General features: G+C 28.5%; 1 protein-coding gene across 1 annotated transcript in view; it reads right to left on the bottom strand.

Annotated features, from left to right (window-relative positions):
- Positions 1-359: 359 nt before the first annotated feature.
- Positions 360-24,657, bottom strand: part of LOC136978534 (muscle-specific protein 300 kDa-like) — a 232,983-nt gene continuing 208,685 nt past the window's right edge. The window contains 11 exon segments of the mRNA XM_067274254.1: positions 360-413; positions 5,368-5,676; positions 5,762-5,936; positions 8,743-8,894; positions 15,692-16,315; positions 16,397-16,720; positions 17,365-17,970; positions 19,230-19,416; positions 19,504-19,852; positions 20,665-20,788; positions 22,205-22,531. Coding sequence (XP_067130355.1) covers positions 360-413; positions 5,368-5,676; positions 5,762-5,936; positions 8,743-8,894; positions 15,692-16,315; positions 16,397-16,720; positions 17,365-17,970; positions 19,230-19,416; positions 19,504-19,852; positions 20,665-20,788; positions 22,205-22,531 — 3,231 coding nt within the window.

Raw genomic sequence — 24,657 nt, forward strand, 5'->3', positions numbered from 1 at the left:
ATATAAAGCAAAATACAGGTAAACACATACATACAGAATGTTGTTCCTGTTCTCGTGATGTTTTTGAAATCAGGGGGTTTAAGGCCCCCTGATTTCAAAAACATCAAGAGAACAGAAACAACATTCTGTATGTATGTGTTCAGAACATTCAGAAATTTAAAAAATCCAGGTGGTTAAAATTTGGCCGATAACTATACTTTCTCTCTGTTCTATAACAGCAGGGAAAGTAAAAATAATCAATCATATATGAGAAAAATTGGTATTTTATGAAAATATATTGTACACTGTAAATCAAATTCTTCTACAAGATCAACAAATCAAAACAACTTTACAGAATTTGAAATCTCCAACTTTAATATTTAGCATATAAAAATAATCAGATCTCTCATTGATGGAAGTTCGGAAAGAAGCGTCTGAAATCATTAAATATTTTTTATTTAAATACCAAATTTAATAGATAATTTTAAAATTTTCTGATTTAAAATACATAATTATAGATTCTAAATCTTTAACAAGAATATGAATCCAATAAAACTAAAAATTCTTCTTTCAATCTGTTGACCGTCAGAAAGAGACAGTGTTTGATTTTATATCATGTTACTAACAACAAATACTATAAATAACAAACCAGAATATTCAATTAAAAAGTTAACAAGTAATTCAGTGCCTCAAGCATGGCATTTCTCAATCCTTTTTCTCGCATGATCCAATATATTTTTTTTTTTGGTTATGCCACTCAAACGTTTATAATATAAAATTTAAAAAAAAAAACCTGGTAAATTGGAGTTACTGTATCAATAATGAATAATTTTGTATGTGAAATGTATCATTGAGAGTATGAACTACTCTCAATGATACATTTTGATTTAATAGCCAATTTTGATTTATAACAAATAAATTACTTCAATTTTAGCTTTTATTAATGAAACTTAACTATTAAAAACGTAAGGCTGACAACTGTAAATAAACAGACTGTTTCAAAACTATTCAAGAGTCTATTTTATTTTGAAAAGTACATTTTAAAAAAAAGGGTTCATTAATTATATAAAAAAGTTGTAATACTTTTCAAATTGTAAGAATATTTTGTCAACTTTATTTTGTACATGCGTAAAAAAAGTTTTTAAAAATTATTTATTGTTCCACTTATGTCAAAATGTACCCATTACTTATTTTTGGGCTGCAGTTTGAAAAAATTCTAGATTCTATAAATTCCCACTGTTGTCCGTCATTCCTTGATAATGGTTAATTGCTATTAATTTACTAGTTTGTTATCTTAATATGCATACTCAGAGACGTAACTGAGGGAGGCAGGAAGGCTCATGCTCTGGGCACTGAATTTGGAGGCTCCAAATTGAGTCCATAGAATTAAAAAACTGTAGAATGTTTTTGTAGTTAAAGTTGAATCGGGGGTGCCCGATATGAAGTTTGCCCTGGGCACCAAAAATGTTCAATACAGTCTTGTGCATACTTGCCAAATTTTGTAATTAATTTCATGTAGGAAGTGATAATTATTTTTTGATAATTAAAAACATCAAAGTTTTATTAAAATATGTAAGTAAAATTTACTAAAGCTACAAAATTGTTTTCTTGTTCTGTCATTACAAACACCCGTGACTTCCAAAAACAATTTTCAGTTACAGAGACAACTTTTTATTTGAGGCTGTGTTTCCTTAATGAACTTTATTGTGAATTATATTAGTAGTATAATTGCCAGAAGACATTTTAATCCATTTTGCATTTTATTGTGAAGGTGCAGCCTCAAATAAAAGGTTGTCTCTGTAGCTGAATATGGTTTTTGGAAGTCACAAGTGTTTGTAATGACAGAACAAGAAGACAATTTTGTAGCTTTAGTAAATTTTACTTATATATTTTAATATTAATACTATTGGCCAAAATTTGTTTTTAATCAACCACACTTGAATTTAAAAATATGAACTTATGATAAACTTTGAAATCTGAAATAAATTTATAATATGAATTTTTCTGCATTTATTTTAACTTTTTATATTAATATCAATAGAATTTTTCTTTAAGTTTTCATATTTTATCTTATTTTCTTATTCACATTCATAAGTAATGAATAAAATTATCATGATGAAATAATTACATTATATATTACAATGTATAAACTATTTTTGTTTTATTTTATTAAAAAAATAAATAAATATAATAAAGAAAACCTATTATGCTAAACACAATCAATAATTTAAGTTGGCATTAACTTCTTTGACCATGTTAACAGGACATTTAGTTTTATACAGATTTCTATGTAAAAATAAACTATTTCATTATTTTATAATATAAACAAAAATCATAATATGATTTCAGTATAACTATTCCTATAATTTGTGTTTCATTTTATGATGCTTTATATTAAAAAATTTCAGTTATAAGTACATTTTTCGAAATGTTTTTAAGTTTAATTTTTAATTAAAATTTTATTTAATGATATTGGCAAATTTTTCAAGTACAATATTTTAATTTTTCTTTTGCAAAATTTAATATCTAAAATTTGGATTTATGCCATTTTACTCTGAGAGATTATACTACTGAAAATGTTGCTTGTTCCTGCCATCATAAAATATAGATAATAATGCAGGACACTTCTGTGATATTTCCTTATAGTCATTCCCATCTTTTTTGATTGTTGCCATATTCCTTTAGTATTAAATTACTGTACACATTTTTGTTCATTCATTTATGTTAACTTGTTTCTAGAGAGTAACTGTTATTGCCCTTGTTACTTTAAAAGCAAGGATGATAACAGCTACTCTCTTACAAGACTGTCAACTAATACACTTTCATTAAATAATATATAGCATTTTTAAATTGTTAAAAGGAAAAATATTAGGCTGTCTATTAATTACATGTACAATTTTTGAGCCACTTTTCACCCTTCTCTCCCCACTCTGTTATGTACAATTACATACTTTTAACAAACCCCTTCTCCTTTAATTATATATACAATAGTCTGTGAACTCCAGATATTGAAAAAGTGACATATTTTCTAATTGGTAATTTATTCTGATAATTAGTAAGTAGTTTTATAACAACAAATTTGTATGCCACTACACAACAAAAACATTCCACAAAGACAATGCCTCAACCTTCTCTCTCTTCATTGTGTACAATGATGTATGTTTTGTTACCCCTTTCCTTAAACTGTACACACAATTAATGGACAGCCACTATCCAAGTATTTTTAAAATGATTCAATTCAATAAATTATAGAGAAATACAAAATATTAACATTTTTCTCCTCTTCTGTATAAAATATATATGCATATATATTGTGGCTAAATGCCATTATTGTACTGTATAGTTATATTTTATATTATATTAGAATATATATTTTCCTTCCTTCTTCCTAGTACTATTATCTTCCCTTCCTGGTATTTTCTCCCGACCGGTGCTTAACGGCGCAACAGCAGGTGGTCTCTTGTGGACAATGGGACGGTATGCGGCCCTCAGGGCAGAACAGGGACGTAGTGGTCATTCTTAGGTTAAAGCCTTGGTCACACTATGCGATTTCCAGCCGCGCAGGCGACTGCAACCGCAACAAGCGCGAGTCGCGCACGTCTTCTCGTGGTCATACATTGTTTGTTGACGTTGCAACTCGGAAACACCTGACCCTATAATAAACCAATAAAATTACAGTAGCTTGTTTTTGTCTACTTCGTGAGTTTACTGACATTTTACATTCTACTTCAGAGTATTTACGGAATTTTAGCCACTTATTAAAATGGCAAGCAGTTCCTTTTCTGGAATGAATAAAAGAAAAAAGGCGATAATTTTGTTAGAGCTGGCGAGAATATACGAAGAGAAAAATAAGAAAAAACGTTCATGCTGAGTTAAAACTTGGCGAAATGAAAATCAACGGGCTAAACAATCGTGCTTTCACCAGCTGATGAATGAATTAAGGCCCTATAACCTTCGGATGTTGAAGGTTATAGGGGATATATCCGTATGAATACCAATACTTATATATAATTTAGACGAAATGTTTCGTCGTTTGGCATACCAATTTAGAGTGGCCCATAATTCGATATCAGTCATTATTATCCCAGAAGTTTTGGATGCTATTTACCAATCTTGTAAAAGTGAATATTTGAGGGTTGAAGTGGTTTAGAGGAAAGCTTGAATGATTTAATTCATTTATAATCGATATATTTTTTTCTTTTATATCAGCATTTATTTTATTCAATTGTATATTATTAAAAGTAATCAAACTTTTTAAAGTAAATCTAACAATAACTTTTATAAATTCAGATTTGATTTATATCGAATATAGCATTTAAATGTACTGAAACTGAGTTAATACAAATGTTATAATCAAGATATGTTGACAAATATACAACACAAAGTATGACGTGGCACAAAGACGTTTTCTGGTTGGATGCGCGTTTGCAACCGTCGCGAGTAGAACAAACTTTTTGTTTCTAGTTGCGGTTGCAGTCACACCAGTTTTCGAGGGGGGATTACTAGTTAACGGGAACAGTTGTCGCGGTTGCAGTCGCCTGCGTGGCTGGAAATCGCATAGTGTGACCAGGGCTTAAGACTCGAGAAGGAAAGACGCGCCAGAGGTAGCTCTCCACCACGTTTTTGGGACCACGTCGAGACAACAAAGAAGTATGAGGGAACATAGAAAAATTCGGATCGAAAGAAGAGAAGTTCAAGTATTTTTGTCCCCGTCTGTCGAGGAATTTACGTTTTAGTGACGAAGTTACATCGTTCGTGATTAAGAAGAGATCTACCAACCATTGTATATAACGCACCGTGATAACACCGTGATATTTGGGTACCATTTTCTCTTTCAGTCTATTCTATCCTTTACTTTATTCGTCCTCATTTTCCCATTATCCTAATTTAGTTATAATTAGTTATAAGTTTAGTTATAAGGTGTATATATATATATATATATATATTTACTTGTCGGGGAGAGATATTTTTTGTATTGCTGGCATCCTACAAGTTCCTATATCTTATCACGCGAATTAAAGATTCTGTTTTTGAAAATCCCAGTTTCTTTGTACTTGGTATTCGCATAACTCACAATATCATATTTATAAATAAATTCAAAAAGTTATAGGATTAATCTGAAAAAATATGTCATTATTTATCTAGAAAATATAAACTATTCCATGCATTTAAGAAATAGAAGCTAATTTTAAAATTATTGTATTATTAAAACAAATATCATTACTTTTGAACACGCATACATGCATACATGTGCATGTTTAAAAGTAATATATGTACTGTATATATCAATATAATTATTTTAATATTTAATTTCTTCAACATTCAAACAAATTTAAAAGTAAATTTATACTATTAATACATGTAAATGTTAATTAAAAACATTCTTACTGTTACAAGTTCTTTTGCAAATGTGATGCTACTTGATTTATTTTGAAGTTGTTCTTGTGCCTTTTGCAACCATTCTACAATTTTCTCGACACCTTGCATATATTCCCATCTTATTGTTCTTGCTCGTTTGAACTCTCTTTCCTTTTTTTCCATGGAAGAGGATACTTTTTCACAATATATTTCTGTAGATGATAACTCTTTATTGATCTCTTCAGGCACACTAGAACCTTTCTCCAGGTAACGAGTTTTAGTTTCGTTAGATAAAGTTTTTATTTGTTGACTGAGATCGGACACACATTGTGAAGTTTGCTGCATAAATTATTAATAATGTAACTTAATATAATTATAAAAATAATAGTAATGATTATTTATAGTAATAATATGCAATACATACCAAGAGGGTCAGCTCCAATGTCTCAACATCTGGTTCATAGCAATCAAGATTTGTTATTTCATTTTCTATTTTATGCAAACCATCTTTTAAATCAGAAATATCAATTTTAAGTGCTTCAGTTACTGCCTTTTCTTCTTGAACTTGCTTTATATATGCTTCAATATCACTTAAAAGTCTAAAATATTTTTAAAATTTAGAAATTTGGATATGGATCATTACGTAATATTTATCAAAAAAATATATTATTTCATTAAAATATTGATTATAATAGTAAAGTTTGATGATTTATTTTGAAAATAAAGTTTTGTTATTGATCTTGATAAAATGCATTTTAACACTTAAATGTTTAAATCAAGGCATAAATTGAGACAGCTGAAAGAATCAAAGTAATATTAATTTTAAAGGAGAAGCAAAAACAATATTTAATAGTTAATTTATTGAAAAAATGAAGCCTTAATTATGGAACCTAGTAAAATTTTTATAAGATTAAGGCTCTGTGAAAGCATGAATTAAATCATATAATGTAATATGTATAAAATAACTCACTACTCACCACACCAGAATTACTTCCAAAAAATTACATACCCAGAACCTTTTACGGTGTGTAAAAGCAGAACCCATAAGGGGTTCAAAAACATTTGTGTGACAATATTTATGAGTTACCACACCGTAAAAGGTTCTGAGTTAGTAATTTTTGGAAGTAATACAAAGTATGTATAATTTTAAAAATACAAATAATGTTTGTAGTGAAAATACATTTTTTTATATGATGTATGCACTATATTGCTTTAAAACAAATTTCATAACACAGTCATGCATTACTTAATGTCCATATGTTCTGTGAAATAGGACATTATGTGATTTGGGCATTGTGTAAACAACATATTATATACATACTTAGCAAAGCTATATTGGATACTGTAATTGTATGAAATAAATAGCCAAGATACTATACACATACAGTATTAATTAAAATGCTTACTATGTAACTATTCCTGTGTGTCACAATGTTTTTATTTCTTATATAATGTTTATTTTATATTTATTGGAAAGATCTGAGAATTTTCTGCAATATTTTCTGGAAACTATATTTCAGAATCTAGCAATGTTGATTATATGGCAAACTTTATGCCCAACAGTTACTTTGTCCACAAGCAACTTGAGATCAATGTTGCAAGTCCTTAATAAGATTTCTCTTTATACCAACTACATTTTTTCACCAGATCAGCCAAAATTTCACAAAATTTCCCATTTTTTAATATTATAAACTTATGGGAGCATGTATGTGATTGTGTTATTTAGCTGATAGAAACTAACAGACAATGCCAAGTCAGTTCATTAGAAGTTGCTATTACTATATATTATGTAATCTAAGATTACAAAAAATAATTCTGTTAAATAATATTCAGATAAAATTGATATTATATTTGAAATATAATACTGTATTTATTTTATATTCAGTATAAGTTTGAATTAATCAATAATAATCAATTCATTCAGCAGATTTCTTTTTGGAACTTGGCCAAACAACCGTAAGCTATATGTTAAATTTATCTTGATAAAATTAAGCTGAAAATAAATGCATACATATACAGTAATTATATATAAATATTCACTCATGTCTTTATTTTCTTTATAAACTATTTAATCAAATTTAAATTAAAAAATTTTAAATATTGGATTGAATACATAATTTAACATTTGTCTTATCATTTAGAGCTGCAATAACCAACCTTTTCTGAATGTGGGCCACAAGCGAACTTCATCGATTTCTAGTGGGCTGCATGCATTTTTTCTTACGTAGTTGCAGATTTTTAAGCCTGCCCAGTACCTACATATTTGACAACCTCCAGTACGTACTGTACAATAGCTACTACAGTAATATATGCTAACTAGTAATATATAGTTTACTCTCATCTTTTTTTACTGGGCAGTTATCAATTGGGGTTGTATAATAGCGCAAGGCAGAAAACAGGAAAATAAAATTATGTTGGCAAAACATTGGGGGACCACATACAGACTGTGGTTGATCATGACTAATTTAGCATTTTCATATAATGTACGTATCTTAAAATATTTATTACTGATGTTTTCTTTAAAAAAAGACATTGAAAGAATTAATCCAGAAACAATCCATAAACGTTGGAAACGATTTTAATATTTATTGTGTCCACAACAGATTTAATTTATTAAATATATTCAATTTTTAAACCCACATTTAAATATTGTAGTTATTTCAGTCAAGTTTATAAAAAAAAAAAAAAAACAGAAAGTTAGCAAATAAATGCAAATAACGTAGATTGCCTAATCATTTGACAGGAAATTTAAATAAACAATTTACACCATTCTAGGAAATAAACGACAAAAATAAAATTAAAAAAACTTTTTTAATTATAAACACCCTTTAAATTTATGTTAAAAAGTTAATTATAATAAAAATTAGAACGAAAATTAGCGCATTAATTCGTCTAACACTTAAAAAAAATTAACATACAGAATTTTTCACAACTGTCAAATTAATTCTGTATGAAAGAGTAAAAAAAATGCACCACATTGTATATTTTTTTTATCGTACTAAATGTTTTTTAAACCTTCATTATTAATTAAAAAACCGCACTAAATAAAAAACATTAAGAAATGTCAACAACTGTTATAGGGTAAGTGTAGTTAGACGTTAAGTAATAAAACATTTCATCGAGTCGAACCGGTTGAAACAAGTCTATAGAAAACACCTAAGAAAAGACATGAGCCAATTGCAATAGCAGGATGTAGCGCACCTACTGTTACGCAACATACTATACGACACAACGACCTAAATTATAAACAAAGTGAACCAAAACAAGAGCTAGAAAAATTAAAAATAAATAAATACAGTGTAGTGTAAATAAAACAATGGACCGAGGAAGAAATTGCAAGTTTCCTCCCTCAGTCCATTGTTTTATTTACGTTATTCTGTATTATTTTATTTACAGTATACTTACTTATTGTATCTATCTTGCAGTGTCTGTACTTCTCGACGCACGGTATCGGCTGCAGATTCGGAAGAGGATGTCAAATACGACAACACACCCGAAGACAACGTGTTAACATCTACTACTTGATCTTTCAATCCTCGGGCCTCGTTCAGTACGGCCTACGCAACGAAAAATAAATATAGAATATGATTCACCTTACCAAATTTGATTACGTTCCTGAATTAACACGAATGGTACCCGTATACGTGTTTCGGTTTCGTACAGAAAAACTACGACTGCATATCACGAGGAAGATGCGAATTTTAATAATTATATGACCTAATTTATGTCCAATGATTTAAAAATATGGATTGTCTTTTCTGTAATTTGCCGACAATATTTTATAAAGTGGAATATGAGAAAGGCTCGAGAGGGGTTCTTACGAGGTAATCCGAGATCGTCGCAATATTTATACGAATGTTCATGAAGGTTGCTTCGTATTCTGCATAAATCAACGAGAAAACAAATTTAATTAATTATAATGATGCTTCGAATATAGCTTTAATTCGTATTAAAACAGCACGAGAAAAACTAAAATTTGAGGACCAAAAAAAATTGTTTTAATTGATTACTAGAGAAGAAACAGACCTTGGTATCACATTTATATTCTAACTAATACAGAAATATATTAGTTACATCTATTTAAAATTGCACTTTTATTTTATATGTTGTATAGAAAAACTGTGTCGATATAAGAAAGTTCGAGCCATAATAAAAAAATATAGTCTAATCGAATGGCTGAAAGATAGCAGCTTGCTACTTAGAAGCACCCAAAGTTGGTTACTTAAAAGAGGCTAAACGAAAATTATTGGTTTTCGAATATAATATTTATCCATAATTTAAACATAAAAACCGATTTTTTAGATGACGTAACTTTATTTCCTGGCCTTCAATTTGCCTACAAAACATGACTAATATTAAAGATAAAGTGAAAAGTTACGCGAGGTGTAGGCTAATCCCTCATATATTGCCCACGTAATAATGAATACAATAGCATGAACCAGATCGCAATTGAAATTTAATGACTGTACTGATCAATAATAGCCATCGTATCAAGAGAAAAATCAATATTGTTAATTAATAAAAATTATTTTATTCTCACAGAAAATAGCCTTTGTAAGTTGTAAAACTTAAAACCGAATATGAACGTTTATAAAGGAAAATAAGAAACTTGTTTGTATCTATATAATTTTTTTCACACGTTTTTGTGAGAATAAAATCCAGGACAAGTGCAAAGGTTAACTAGTAACAAAGAGGTCGACAAGTATGTAACCAGACACTTATTGCACATCGTCGACATTTTTGACGTCATCTTAAGAATTTTGTATATTTTCCTACATTACAAAAGACATTTATAAAAGTTACATCGACGTTAAAAACACAAAATGAATAAATAAAAATCGCATTCTGTGATTTTCGTTCATCCGGTTTAAAATATTTCAAAATCGACTTATATTTTATTGCTACAAAGTAATGCGGCTTTGAGATAATTTAAGATTCAAAATAAATGCATAAAATATAATGAAAAATTTTAATTATACAGCACCCTGCAGACAAATGTTTATAAAACTCAATTGTAAGACAACAACAGACAATTTAATCGTCTTCGGATTAATTAGGTTATTCTGACGTTCTTATAAATTTTGCACATAATTATTAAGACATAAATTTACTATTTTTGAAAGAATATTTTAAATTATTCTGTTCTCTATACATTTATAAACCCTTTTAGCGGTCTAAAGTTTTCTTAGCTTATATTTTCAACAGGATCCTATGGAGTAACTATCATAAAACCTCGACATTCCAACTCTCCCCTAGTTCGTTTTCCTTTGACCGATCTGGACCAAATTCTTTATAGTTACTCTCCAGGATCCTGGGCCAACACAAAACCTGGACATCTCCGACTTCATCCCGTTGACACTTAATTTGAATGCATTGTTATACGTAAGCATTGCGTAATAATTAATAAAGGTGCCACACGCTCTAGCGATGATTTCTAAGAGTATAGGATCTTCTGAATTTGAAACAGGGTTTTTTCCGCCGAAATAACCCTGTTGATTTTTGCATTATGACAATAAAACTATTTTAAAACAAATAATTAACTTACTGCTACTAGGGAAAAAAATGGATTAAATTTACAATAGATTAAAATATTCAATACAGACCAATCAAACTTGTTGCATGCTAATGACCGAATTTTATTACTTGTAACAGACGGAACAAGTTTTGCTGTAGGGTGTCTTAACAACATGACAGAAGATAATATGTAAACATCAATTTAAAACAACACTAATAATTAAAAAATGTAAATCAGTAAGAAATAATTATCTAAATGAGCAAATAAAGAATTTGAATACAAGACTTAGCAACGTAAATTCAGATAGGAAAAAAAGGCATTTGCCTGCAAGAACAAAACACAATAATGCCTGAAAATTATTATTATTTTTTCATATAAACGAGCGTGTATCAAATAGAAGTCATTCGAAATGTGCTGTAGGAATAATACTGTACAAAATCCACATAGACAAAGCATTAAAAAATGGACCTTGAAACACGAACCTGGGAGGAAAAAGATAAGAAAAGTATTGGAACAGCAGTGAAAAAATTAATATCAGCTAGATATATACAAGACTAGAAAGAACTGAAGAAATAAGAGAAGAAATTAGTTGGCATCGAAGAAAATGATTACAAACGTCGAAAGTATAGTTCAAGGCCGTTTGTTAAAGTGGCAATTACTATGCAGCAGGGGTGGCCAACAAGTCGATCGCGATGCCAATTTTGGTCGATCGCTCGCGATGTCTTGACTTAATGTGTTACACTTTGTAACTGAACGCAACGCGTAGTAACGCGCAAAAGCAACAATATGCATGCAGTTATGACTGGACTCGTAGAAAACACAGCCATTTAGCTTGAATATTTGATACTGTCATGCGGTAGCTTCTTTTCTTTAGTATTAACAATATTATTATTATTAATCAATATTGTTTATCCACGGTGACAACGTTGAGTTTCAATTTTTCATTTGTTTAAAATGTAAGTACCTGTTCTTTATGTTTTAAATTAAATTATGGCTTTTCTTACCTATCTATTTACTTGATAAGTGAGCGTTTTCGGCAACAGACTTCTATATTTTTGGATTTTTGGAAATACGTCAATTGAGAAAAATATCCCAGTATCACCAAATGTAGCAAATATATTTATTCCTGTTTCGGAACTACATACCTGTGTGAATTGGCATTTTCATACTTAAAGTTAACGAAGACTAAACATTCTGTCCGGACTGATTCCCATACTGAAGAATCATTATTATTATCTTTGTCAGGATATACACCTAATTATGTTTCCTTGGTAAGAGACGTGCAAACTCAGTCCTCCCATTAATGTAACGTAATAAAATAAATTCTAAATCTGTCTTCATCAGTAGCTAATTTGAATTAATAAATATTGTTAATAATTACTCATGTTGTTTTAATTCCCCCGGACGTGAGTATTTTGGCCCGTTAAATAATTACGTTGTTTTTTACGTAGGTAGATATACAAGGTGTTTTAGTACAAAGAGCACTCCTCCGAGCTATTGATAGATTAGCAAAAAATAAGTCTAAAAGTCTTATATCATTCTTCCATGATAAATTTTCCTCGCCCAAAAAAAAAAAAAAAAAAAAAAAAAAAAAATCGCGAAAGTAAAATCAAATTATCAGCTGTACTGTGCAGTTTTATAACAACTTTTTCAAGTTTACGAACAAATAGTACCACAATTTATACATTGTAATTGATAAAAAAAATTAAGTTATATTTTAAGTTAATAAAAATCTATCTTGAAAGTGTCGAAAAATCGATTTTTTTAGGTGCCGCCTGTACGGAATGAACTCGTAACTGCAAATATCAAAAGTTGGGTCTGGAAATTTATTTTCTTTATGAGCCTATATCTTGAAAACTTAATAAATGATTTAAAAAATAAAAAAATAGTTTTGAACATATATTTTCCTTATCTACCCATAGCTCGCGGGAGTGCACCTCGTACTGAGGCACAGTGTATAAACATAGTATGTATTTCACACCTCCCTCGCCACTTAGACTATGCCTACGACAACAAGTCGATCGCGAGACATTTTTACGATAAAAAGTAGATCTTATGTACACAAAAGTTGGCCACCCCTGCTATACAGTACAGAGAGAACAGCAATAACTGTTCTCTCTGTATACTCTTCTCTATACCAGAACAGAGAAGAGAGTGAAGATTTTCAGGTCAATACAGACAAACTTGCCTAATTCTTCCTGCCAAAATAATAGTAATTATGTTTTTTTTTATCTGTCTTTTATTTTTAAGAAGCAGTTTTATGACTAATTAGTTAATACGAATGCTCTTTAAGATAAGAAATCTTATTCAAATTTCTATTCAAATCGAATATCAATAATACATAAATACTTGTTAATAAAATAGTAATAAAAATAAACAAACATTTTGGAAGTACTTTAATCCCAAAAATTACGTAACAATAAATAAATAAATAATAGAATGAAAAGTTTTTGAAAATTATTTTTTATTAGAGAATTTCATTTCAGTTATGAATCTGTGTAATAGTGTGGAATCATTAACTGATCCCACACTATTCTATTCTTATTATTATTATTATTACTAGGTAGCCCGATAGTTCAATCAATATAAATTAACTTAAAAGCGAGTCAGTAAGTTAAAAATAAATGAAATTACTAAAAAAAATTAAATAAATTTAATTTGATTATCTTTTGTGAGAAACAATTTCTATAATCGTGTCCCAAAAAAGAAAAAAAGAGTTAAAATTAATTTTAAAAAATTGTAATTAAGAGTTCGAAAGATGGACAAAATTAATGCAAAATTAAATAATAATAAATAAATAAAAATAATTAAAACTCTAACCTTTACACCGAAACCGAAACCAAAATTAATTAAAAATCAAATCAATTAAAAATTGAAAGAATGATTTTAAAAACCATTTAAAAGTTGTTTTGAAGTTTACCAATGAAAATCAAATTAATTTTTAAATTTACTTTATTTGTGTGCGGCGGTGACGGAACATTTTGCTTTTAATATAAACACAACATTTTCTTAAAATTTTGAAACGAGCATCCTGTTAACAAGGAATTTTCACGAAACAAAAAGACGTACTCTTTTGATAACATTTTCTTATCACCTTTGCTTTAAGAAGGAAATAGTAAAAAAAAAAAAAAGTTAATTGGATGAGAAAATTGGAAAAATCTTCTCATTGGATCATCGGAATAAAATGTCTAAAAGTATCCCGATCGAATAATTAGTCTAATCGGTCTCCAAAAGCCATCGAATGGTGGATGAGATAAAGGAGTTATCCTGTCGCTCTTTTACGATCCAGCATTGAATCCTAGTCAGGTCTTCAGAAATACCACCACATGATCCATTGCAGCTAGAGTAGAACTCACGTTGAGTATAAAAAAACGTGGATTCGGTCCGGTGGGTGGAAAAAATAATAATAATAAAATCCGTTTCTAAATGTCGCCTCTCCAAAAAGTTTATTTCTTTGTGTTCATATAAGTGAGATTTCCTGAAACAAATTCTACTAGCAAAAGCCATAACTTGATGGGACCATTTTGTTTTTCTGTGCCTTGCAGATTTTCCACTATTGAGTCTTACGATTTTTTCCATTCAGTCCGCATCTTACAGGTTTCGGCTTTTACAGGTTTTGCTGTACTATTGTTATGTGTAGATTCTTACTAAATTGTAACACAAGGAAACGTATATTGTACCACTGTGCCAGTATGATTATAATGATGCAAGGATGCAAGAAAATCTTTGATATTTTTTAAGTTAGCAAATTAGTTTTCTTAATATTCATCAAAGTTTTCAGTTTTATATTTAGCTTTCTTGCCACCATCAACAGCTCAGTTTTTCAATTTTAACTGTAATTTCATTTACTGATATAATTTCTGAAACATACCACACATTTAAAGCTTCATCTTCTCTTCATATAAATAGCTTTACTGATTTCAAATTTATATATATATATATATATATATATATTTTATTGCAATGTTTTTCTTTTTAGAATAATTAACAAAACTAGATTTGAATATTTTTGGTTGAGAAGCGGTTTAATGATTTTATATATCGAAGATTCCAAAACAATTTGAACTTAGCGGGATGCTTTATAGCAGTATAAACTAAATTAGCAAATCATTATTCCTGGTAGTTTAGAAATAAAAACAATTAATTTGCAAATAAATTAATTTTTTCTGTTTAATAAAAATTATTTTCAACTAATTCTTTTTTGAAAATCAAATGTATTTTGAAGGTGGCAATGCTTAATGCTAAAAGCAAAGCAGATAATCTTTGATTAGACTATAAGAATGTCCTCCAATAGGGTAAACATTATATTACTGCTTTAAAACTGGAAGTTTCTATTTGCTTCGCATTTAAACTATAGTATTAAATATAACTTTAATATTTTCTTTTTCTACCATGTCAACCATCATGTTTCTAGTGATGAATTATATTGGGCTATATTACTACTACTATTATTAATTAAAGGCAAAGTAATTTAGCAATAGTGGCGGGTGTTAGGTGCCATCTCTTGCTAAATTTATAATTATATAAATTTAGCAAGGCTTTAATATATAACTATTGTGTTTAGATGTTTATATTTCTAGTGACTATTGAATCCCTATATTTTAGAAAAAATCCTCAAAAAGATATCATTTTTGAGAAAGTTTTTCATAACAAACATTTTTGTTTATGTCTTCAAGATTTTTTATAACTTTCAAAGGTGTTTTTTATTTTTAATTCCAAATAATTGAAATATATATATATATATTGTAACAGCCTACTGAATTTACATTTAAAAATATAATTAAATGGCTTTAATGAAAAATTATAATAGTAAAAATATTGAATAAATGTTAAACTTACATTCAAATTTTCTTCATTTCCTGTCTGAGTTATTTTCATATTCTCAAGTTTACTTTCTAATGCCGATATAGATGATTGAGCTTTCAGATATACTTCTGTATAAATTTCCCACTGATTTAATATATCTGTTAGAGTAGACAGTTGTCCTTCTAACTGACATAACACTTCTTGCCAAATTTTATTTATATTGGCAACTTGATTTGATATTACTGATCTACTAGCTGGATTTGCTTTACGTTCAAGAGCACGACTCTTAGTATTCATATCATTAATAAGACTCTGATTTTTATGAACTTCGTTGAAATGAGTGCTTACGTTCTGAATACTAACGCGTATTGCTGCAATCGTAGCTGGCCGTTCTTCGGGCATTTTCATATTTTTTAGGCATTTGTTAATTTTCTCTAGGATATTATTATATTCTTGCCACGCGAGCTGCTCTTTTTCTAATTCAGCTCGTCTTTTGTCGGCGGCAGTTGTGGTTCTTTCCAATCTTCCCCGAAATGTATCTAATTCTTGAATGAGAAATGGAACCTGACCCTCTTGTAAACTGGGTCGAATTTTCTGAGCAAGTCCTTCTAATCTGCCAAGCTGATCTTCCCATTTATTAGTTTCAGAAAAGAATATCTGTCAAGAAATAAATTTTTGTATACATTATGAAATTTGTAGATTTAAATTTTAATAAATTTATAGAAAAATAAATCTTACTTTGTGATTTGATAATAATGTATTAATATTTTCATAATCCATTCCATCATCTGGTACCACAATTAACTTTTCAGCTTTATCGAGCCACTGGATCAAACCTTCTTTTGCTTCATTGTACTTCCTTCTTGAAATGAGAGCTGTATCTAAATACTGATTTCTTTCCTGAAGTTCACGAGGTAATGTTGTTTGTAAAAGATTAAGTTCACTAAGATTTTCCTGAACCATTTCACTGATGTTTCCAGACACACGAGGAAGTTCTTTTCGTATGTTTTCGCTTAATGTTTTTGCAAGTTCGAGACGTTTTTGCATATCAGCTGCAAGTGCCTATTTTAGAAAAAAATTTTTAAAATCAAAATCAAATAAAAATGACATAATATAAATATTATGTTTTATTAAAATCCATTTTTTAACTAATATAATAATATCATTACCTCTACCGAAGTCCAATCCTAAATTGTTTGCATAAATAATTATAACATTTAGAATTAATTATTTCTGTTTAAAATTTATTTACAAGTTTTTATAAAATTCTGAATATGAATTACACAATCTGTACTTAGATTATACAAGATTTAAATAAAATATTAATATCTGAGAAGGATTTATAATTAAAACATTTCATTCGGATAAATCTATTTTTCTAGAAAAATAAGTTTTTAGTTTACTAAAGAATGACTATATCAGAGTTTGTTTTTAGGGCAAATTATGTATTTGTACTATATTTTCATGCATATAATCTCAACTTATCTACATTTAAAAGACAATTTGAAAGAGATTTAAATTATGCAATGAAATGAGTTATATACATCAGTTTTAAACTGCAATTACAAATTCAAGCCTATGGTGGGGTATAGCAAGGTATATATGTGAAAGTTTTACTTTGTTCATCTAAATAAAATACTTAAAAATAATCCCGTAATATTGTTTAATGTAAATAAAATAATTTATGCCAATATTTTAATTCTTACCTGATGCTTTTTCATCTCGTTGTCTACACTATCAACGTTAAGAGAAAGCAAGGGTCGTGATTTCACAACTGCTTCATCTCTTCTTAATTTTTCTAGAAGTTCTTCGAGATTGTCTGCCAATTTCTTTTGTTCGGCCATCATTGTTTCATGCTCTGTTTTCAACTTTTGAACCATTTTACGTAGATTGTTTAATTTATCTTTAAGTGCCTGAAGGTCATTCATAATTTCATTTCGATCAGCAACTGTTCCTTCCTTCCCAATCTGTTCACCCTTATCTTGAGTTGCTGTTAATTTTGCATCACATTCAACTATTTTATCCATTAGATTTTGATATTTCTTAAATTTTTCACTGGTTGTTTTTTCAGTCTTTTCAATAATCGTGATTGTTTCTGTACACGATGTAATAATATTTGTTATTTCTTTAATACTAGCGTAAAATTGTTCACGTTGAGTAATAGCATGTTTCGCTCTCTTGCGATGATCCTCGATGGCTTCAATAATTTTGTTGAATTGCAATAAGAGATTTTGAACTTGGTCAGCATTATGAGCTTGTGGTTTCAATTGTTCTAATTTATTATGAATATCTTGAACACGTCCTAATAAGTCCTGAAAAAGAAATGTTATACTTGCTGACACTTAGTTCAATTTATATCTTAAAATATAAAAAACAATTCAAATACTTCATTTAATTTAAAAAAATTAGTTTCTGTGTGCTCTAAAACAATTTGTTTAAATAAAATAGTATTAACTCCTTTAGTATTTTAAAATAGTGTTTTATGGGCATTAACTTTTCTTTAACATTAATATTAATGATTTTGGAAATTAAATTAATTTTTTATTTACAGGTAATAAAAGAAAGTAAGTTCTTTTATCTAGAATCTTTTAATCAATGAAAAATAAAAAATAAAAATATAGTTTCAAAATATATATTATCTATTGTGAATTAAACACATTTAATTTAATTCATGTCAGGCTAAATTAAATAAAAATATACACACACAGGATGTAAAAAATAAAGTGAACAGGCCCCATAACTTAGGAATGACTAAAGGTGAGAGGATCAGACTAATTATGGATAAATAGAGTGCAGCTGGGGACAGCTGCCTTCAGTAAAATAAAAAACCATTCAAACGTCCAGCACAATTCTTTAATAATATAGATAGCTGCCTTAGCAGTCTGTTATTCAGCATCTATTTCAAATGGCATTTTATATCCTAATTACTAGAAGATTACATTTTCTAAGCATAAAACATTATTAATATTAAAATAACAGTCTTCTAATCAGAAATACTAAAGTGAGAAATGAACTGTCACAAACAAAACCTTTTTTACCAGTATTGAACTAAACAAAACTTCCGAACGTTTTCGGCCTTCACCAAGGCCTGCTTCAGGTGATGAATTAAACTGACTTCCTACCTGGACCATTAGAATGATGATGTTCAATTTTAAACATTGTATATATCACATTTCACCCTTCTGCCTGGCTCCATTCAAATTCCTCAAACAGGTATCTCCATGCATGCATGATAGTCTCACCATCTTTAAAGTTAATACAGTTGTCTCTTAAGTTGGCTTTATAAATCTCCAAGGCCTCCAGGTGATGAATATGATCTATTTGAAAGGCCTGCTTAATTAATCTGGTGTTCTGGAAGTCTGCCCGAACTTCGCATCGTTCTAATGGTCCAAGTAGGAAGCCAGTTTAGTTCAGCACCTGAAGCAGGCCTTGGTGAAGGCCAAAAATGTTCAAAAGTTTTGTTTAGTTCAATACTGGTAAAAAAGGTTTTGTTTGTAACTGTTCATTATTAATATTTTATATATATTTTCATAAATAATTCTTAGTAAATAAGACTTAATAAATTTTATACCTGACAATTTCTCAATAGCGCCTCTGCATCTTCAACCTTTATTCCAATTGGCCGATTTAACGCTTTCACTTCTGATCTCATTTCTTCTAATTGAATTGTGCTTTCCTTGATTTTTGCCATCTGTTCCTTTTGTCTATTCACAGCATCTTCTAATGCTAAAAGCCTCTCTCTTATGATGTCTTCCAATCTGAAAAATTCCAATTTATCAAAATCAACCAAATAATTTTTACAAAGTAATTGGAAAAGTTTAACTGTATTATTACAAAGATTTTACCTGTGATGTCTTTCCTTGAGTTTTTGTACCTCATCTTCCATTAATAACTTTTCTGCTTCCTTCATCCTTTCGTAGAGACTGTTAGCAATATCTTGTAAATTACTTACATCACCTAGAAGATTTTTCGCTTCTTTATTTAAGTTTGCATAAGTATTTTTCTGTTCCTCAACAATTTCTAATACTGTTGTGGTCAGCAAATCTGAAGAAACTGTTTCTTCTGTCTGTTGTAGCCAATGACGTATTGAATTTAATTTTTCTTCATATTTTTGCTGCTTGGCCAAAATTGTTTTTAAAGCTTCAACTTTCTCTTCAAGTAGTTTTTTCACTTCATTTAATTTATCATTAATTTCTGGAAAACATTATGAAACAAGTATAAACTTACTTCATCTTAAAAGATTTTGTTAAATTATAACATTATTATAATTAAATACACTCAAAAAATTAAAAATCCTGCAATTTATAACCTTAACTTTGATTGTGTGCATTATACTCAAATTTAAAAACCTGAAGATGGTTGTTTTAAAATGACCAAAAACATTCATTTTTATTTAGAAAGTAAAAAGTTAAGGTTATAAACTATTGGATTTTTGATTTTTTTGAGTGTATTTAATTTGTAGACATCCAGTTAAAGGAGTAATTATTATAATTAATAATATAATGTCTGAACAATTGTCTAAGAATTAACAATAATGAAAAAATGAGACTTCTCCCTTATCTTTAGAGTAAATGAGTGAAATTTTTCAAAGTTATTAAAACTCAGTATAAAAATATGAAAATAAAAACTTAATTTTCAATTATTTTATTATTTTTTATTTTTAATAAATAAAACTTAAAATTAAGTAAAAAATCATTTAATTGAAAAAAATGAGTATGAAATATAGTATAATCTGATTATAATGGTATAAGAAAACTAATTTGATATGTGTCTTTAACTAACAGAACTATTCAATTTTGTCTTGGTCTAAAATAACCAAACTATTACTATGATTTTAATTTTGATGTTTGTCCTTATTATGTTATTACTCAGACAACACCAGGTAAAGGCTACTAGTAACCTTTGAACTCTACATAGTTTCACCCTTAATTTCTATGGTGAAAAATAGACAGACGCACATTCAAAAGTATATTTTTACAAATACTAAACAAAATAATCAATTTTACCATTAAATATTCTATTCAATGCCTGTAACTGTTCTGATGAACAAAGTGGTTCAAGTTCATGTCCTTTTTTGATTACAATTGTGATAGTTGTTTCTTCATAAGTTTCTATTTCAGTTCTTTTTATCTAAAAAATAATTAAAATATACTTAATACCATAAATATAAATTTGAAGCTTTTGAATAATGTATTGGGTTGTTCGGAAAGTAATTTCATTTTTGTATTACTAGAGGAATTAGATGTATTTTTACCAGCCAATTTTATTTTAAACCACATTTTCATTATACACTTCGACAGCTGACATTTTAAGGCTTATTTGTAAAAAATTTTGTTTGATTCTGTACAATTGTTTTTTTTTCGGTGTCCCATCAAATTTGGAAAATCAAAAGCATCATTTTCGGCATATTTTGCTTTTTTATAACTAAAATACTAAAATGCTGTTCAAACAAGAAAAAAATTGTGGTACATGTTTGGAGAAGATGTGTTGAGAGAAAGACAGTGCCAAAACTGGTTTACAAAATTGCGTTCTGGCAATTTTAATATCGAAGATACACCACATTCTGGATGGCCATTTGAAGCCAACGAAAACAAAATAAAGGTACCGATTGAAGCAATCTGCCGTATAACAACACGTGAAATCACTAAGAGGTTAAATCTGTTAAATTGAACCGTTTATTATTACTTAAAACGAATTGGTTTCGTTTCAAAGCTCGATATATGGGTTCCACATGTTATTAAAGGGAGATGCTCTCTATGGTGGGATTTTAAAGAAATTTTTTTTGAGCTTTAACCAGACAATTTAACAACTGATTTGAAAGTGTACTGCCATCGAGTAAACAAATTGAGTAATATCATCAAACAGAAAAGGCCAGAATTGATCAACAAACAAAGTGTAGTGTTTTACCATGATAATGACAAATTTCACACAGGTTTGGTAACTCGTCAGAAACTGTTATAGCTTAGATGGGATGTGTTATCGCACCAACCGTATTTGCCAGATTGGGCACACTCAGATTATTACTTGTTCCGGTCTATACAAATTTTTTTTAACTGTAAAACATTTACTTGAAATGACAATGTCAAAAATCACTTGGATCAGTTTTTTGTAAACAACGATCAAAATTTTTATGAATGTGAAATCATGCTACTACCAGAAACAATGACAACAGGTATTTGACCAAAATGGTCAATATATAATTCAATAGAATATTTATTTATTATAAGAATATTGCGTTTATTTTTCTATGGAAAAAACGAAATTACTTTCCAAACAACCCAATAAATACAAGTGCTAAGTCAGCCAAATATGAGTACTTTATAGTTAAATATGTTAAAGAAATTCTATTATTAATCAACTCAGTAAAATTTGTATTGTATATCTTATCAAAAGAAGGATATGTGAAGCATCCCACACAGCTTTTGTTAAGATATACAAATCTACATGTTACAAGATAAAACTCATATAAGTATGTGAATTTTATAACTATTGATATTATTTTTAGTGCTTATATTTTCTAACATTAATGATAATACAATTACAAACCTGACAATTTTCAATTGATTTTTCAATAACTTCCATTTTTCCAGGTGCAGGTTCTATTCGATTAACTTCTTGTTCTTTATCTTGAAGCCAACTCTTAACAGAAGATACATCTTTCTCAAATTCATAACTTTTCTCTAATAAGTTATTTAATCTATTAATTTCTACAGATACAGCTTTGCAGAGTTCATCAAATTTTGATTTTAATTTTTTTAGTTGATCTTGTAGTTTCTCTGCTTCACTTGTTTCTAGATCAGGTAAAAGAGCTTCTACCCTTTTCTCAAATGAGTGAATAACTACTTCTTTATTTTCGACTTCTCGCTGAAGAGACTGTAAAATAAAATTAAAGTTAAATAACACAATCAAGATTTTATTAAATATGGTTGTTAAAGAAATTAAAAATTATTGTTTGTTTAACAAAAAACATTAATTACTTTTCCTTAACTTAGAATTACAACATTTACGATTCTAATTTAATAATTCCAAGTAAAGAGTTAATAAAATATCGCTATTTTAAAATGGTTATTAAAATGCATAAATATTAAACTGACAAATTTATTTGATATAAGAAAATGAAATAATAGCGAGGTTGAGGCTGAAGTTTTCAATACGAAAACGTGTACGTTGGACGTTTGACACCACTTTCCTGTAAGACTAGAAGTTTGGCAATGGCATTTGGAATGTCAAGCATTATTCCACTGATTTTCCAAACCATTGCCAAACTTCTAGGCTTACAGGAAAGTGGCGCCGAACGTCCGGCGTACACATTTTCGCGTTGAAAACTTTGGCCTCAACCTTGCTAATCAAACTGAAAAATTAAATTTTATAATATATTTTTAATAGTTTTAGATTATTTAAAATACAAGGTGATTCAGTCAGGACTAAACACTTATTAGACAAATATTTCTGTATAAAATGAAAAGAGGAACATGAAGCATGGATGAAACAATTCTTTATTTCATGATAAAATTAGTCAACCAAGTTATATTTTACATTACATGTTATTCAAATGTGACTGTGCAATCATGAGATATTGAACAAAGTAAGCATTCAATCCCAATGCACCATGTATATTAATTTTAAAAATATTAATTCTTGTAAGTATACATATTTAGAATTAATGTGATAATTTAAATTAAATATAAAATTTCAAAATTAAATTTTAAAAAGAATAAAGGTAAGTAATATTACTGAAAATTAAGGACTGAAAGAAAAGAGACTAATAAAGATAGTTAATCTAGATTTTGTTATTAAGATAAATGCGTATTGTTAAAATTCATATGTATAATTCATACTTTTTTTGAATAAGATGTTAACAGAAATGTTTTCCATGAAATAAGATATAAATTATACTTATTGAATTTGTAAGCTGAAACTAACATATAATGTAGAAAATTCACATCTTCCTCACACTTTCCAGTAGTAACTGTTTAATAAACAAATGTTTCAGCCATACTTAGAGGGTCTGTGTCAGGTTAAGCATATACAAAATCCAATGTCTACAGCAAAAATGTTTGTTTATTTAACAGTTACTGCTGAAAACTGTGAAGGTATGAATTTTCTATAAATCATATTTTTATAATATTTAAAAAATAAGTAGATATAAGAAAATACCATCATTTCTAATAATTATATTAAATTCTGTAATTTTTTTCTTCTTATACTGTATTACAATTATTAAAAAATTATAATTTTTCCAGTTGCTTTTTACCTTACATAGTTTAAATAACAACTTAATTAAGTTGTTATTTAAATGATTAATTAATTGATTATCTTTTTCACTTAATATCATTTATTCAGAATGTATAAAAAAAAAGCAATTGATTGTAAAAAGAACAAAATAAATCACATCATAGGATTTGACATCTTAATATTCATGGAATTAATTTTCAAAAAATAAACAAGCAATTATTTATTGTGACATTGACACAATGCTGGGCTGAACTAATCATATTTTTCATTTATTCAATTTAAAATATATGTTCTGCATCTCAAATATATAGTGTCTTGCCCTGTACTTTTCCTGATAACAAGTCATGTCAGTCATCTGTGTAACTCCATTCAGGGAAAAATATTTAAATTGAATTTATGTGCCTTCCAGTCTAGACTGGAAGTTCGTATATAGTTAGGATGCAATTTTAGAATTGCCGAACTATAAATTCCCACTGACATCCATCTATCTGCCTTTCCTTAATCTCAAGAATGGAGCTAGATAGACGAAAGTTAAGACCAGAAACAAAAAATCTACGGTTTGGACTGAAAGTCACATTATTTCAATTCAAAAATTTCTACAGAACAGAGTTAGATAGATAACCAGCATGACTCTCTTGTTTACAGGAAACTGTAACAGGAATAAGCTAAAATCAACAGCAATGTGCATCAAGATCTTAAAAATTGCAGCCTGGCATTGTGACAATGTCACAATAAATAATTGCTCATTGTCATTGACTATTACA

The sequence above is a fragment of the Centruroides vittatus genome, unplaced genomic scaffold, assembly GCF_030686945.1.
Source record: "Centruroides vittatus isolate TY-2023 unplaced genomic scaffold, ASM3068694v2 contig_546, whole genome shotgun sequence".
Classification (NCBI taxonomy): domain Eukaryota; kingdom Metazoa; phylum Arthropoda; class Arachnida; order Scorpiones; family Buthidae; genus Centruroides; species Centruroides vittatus.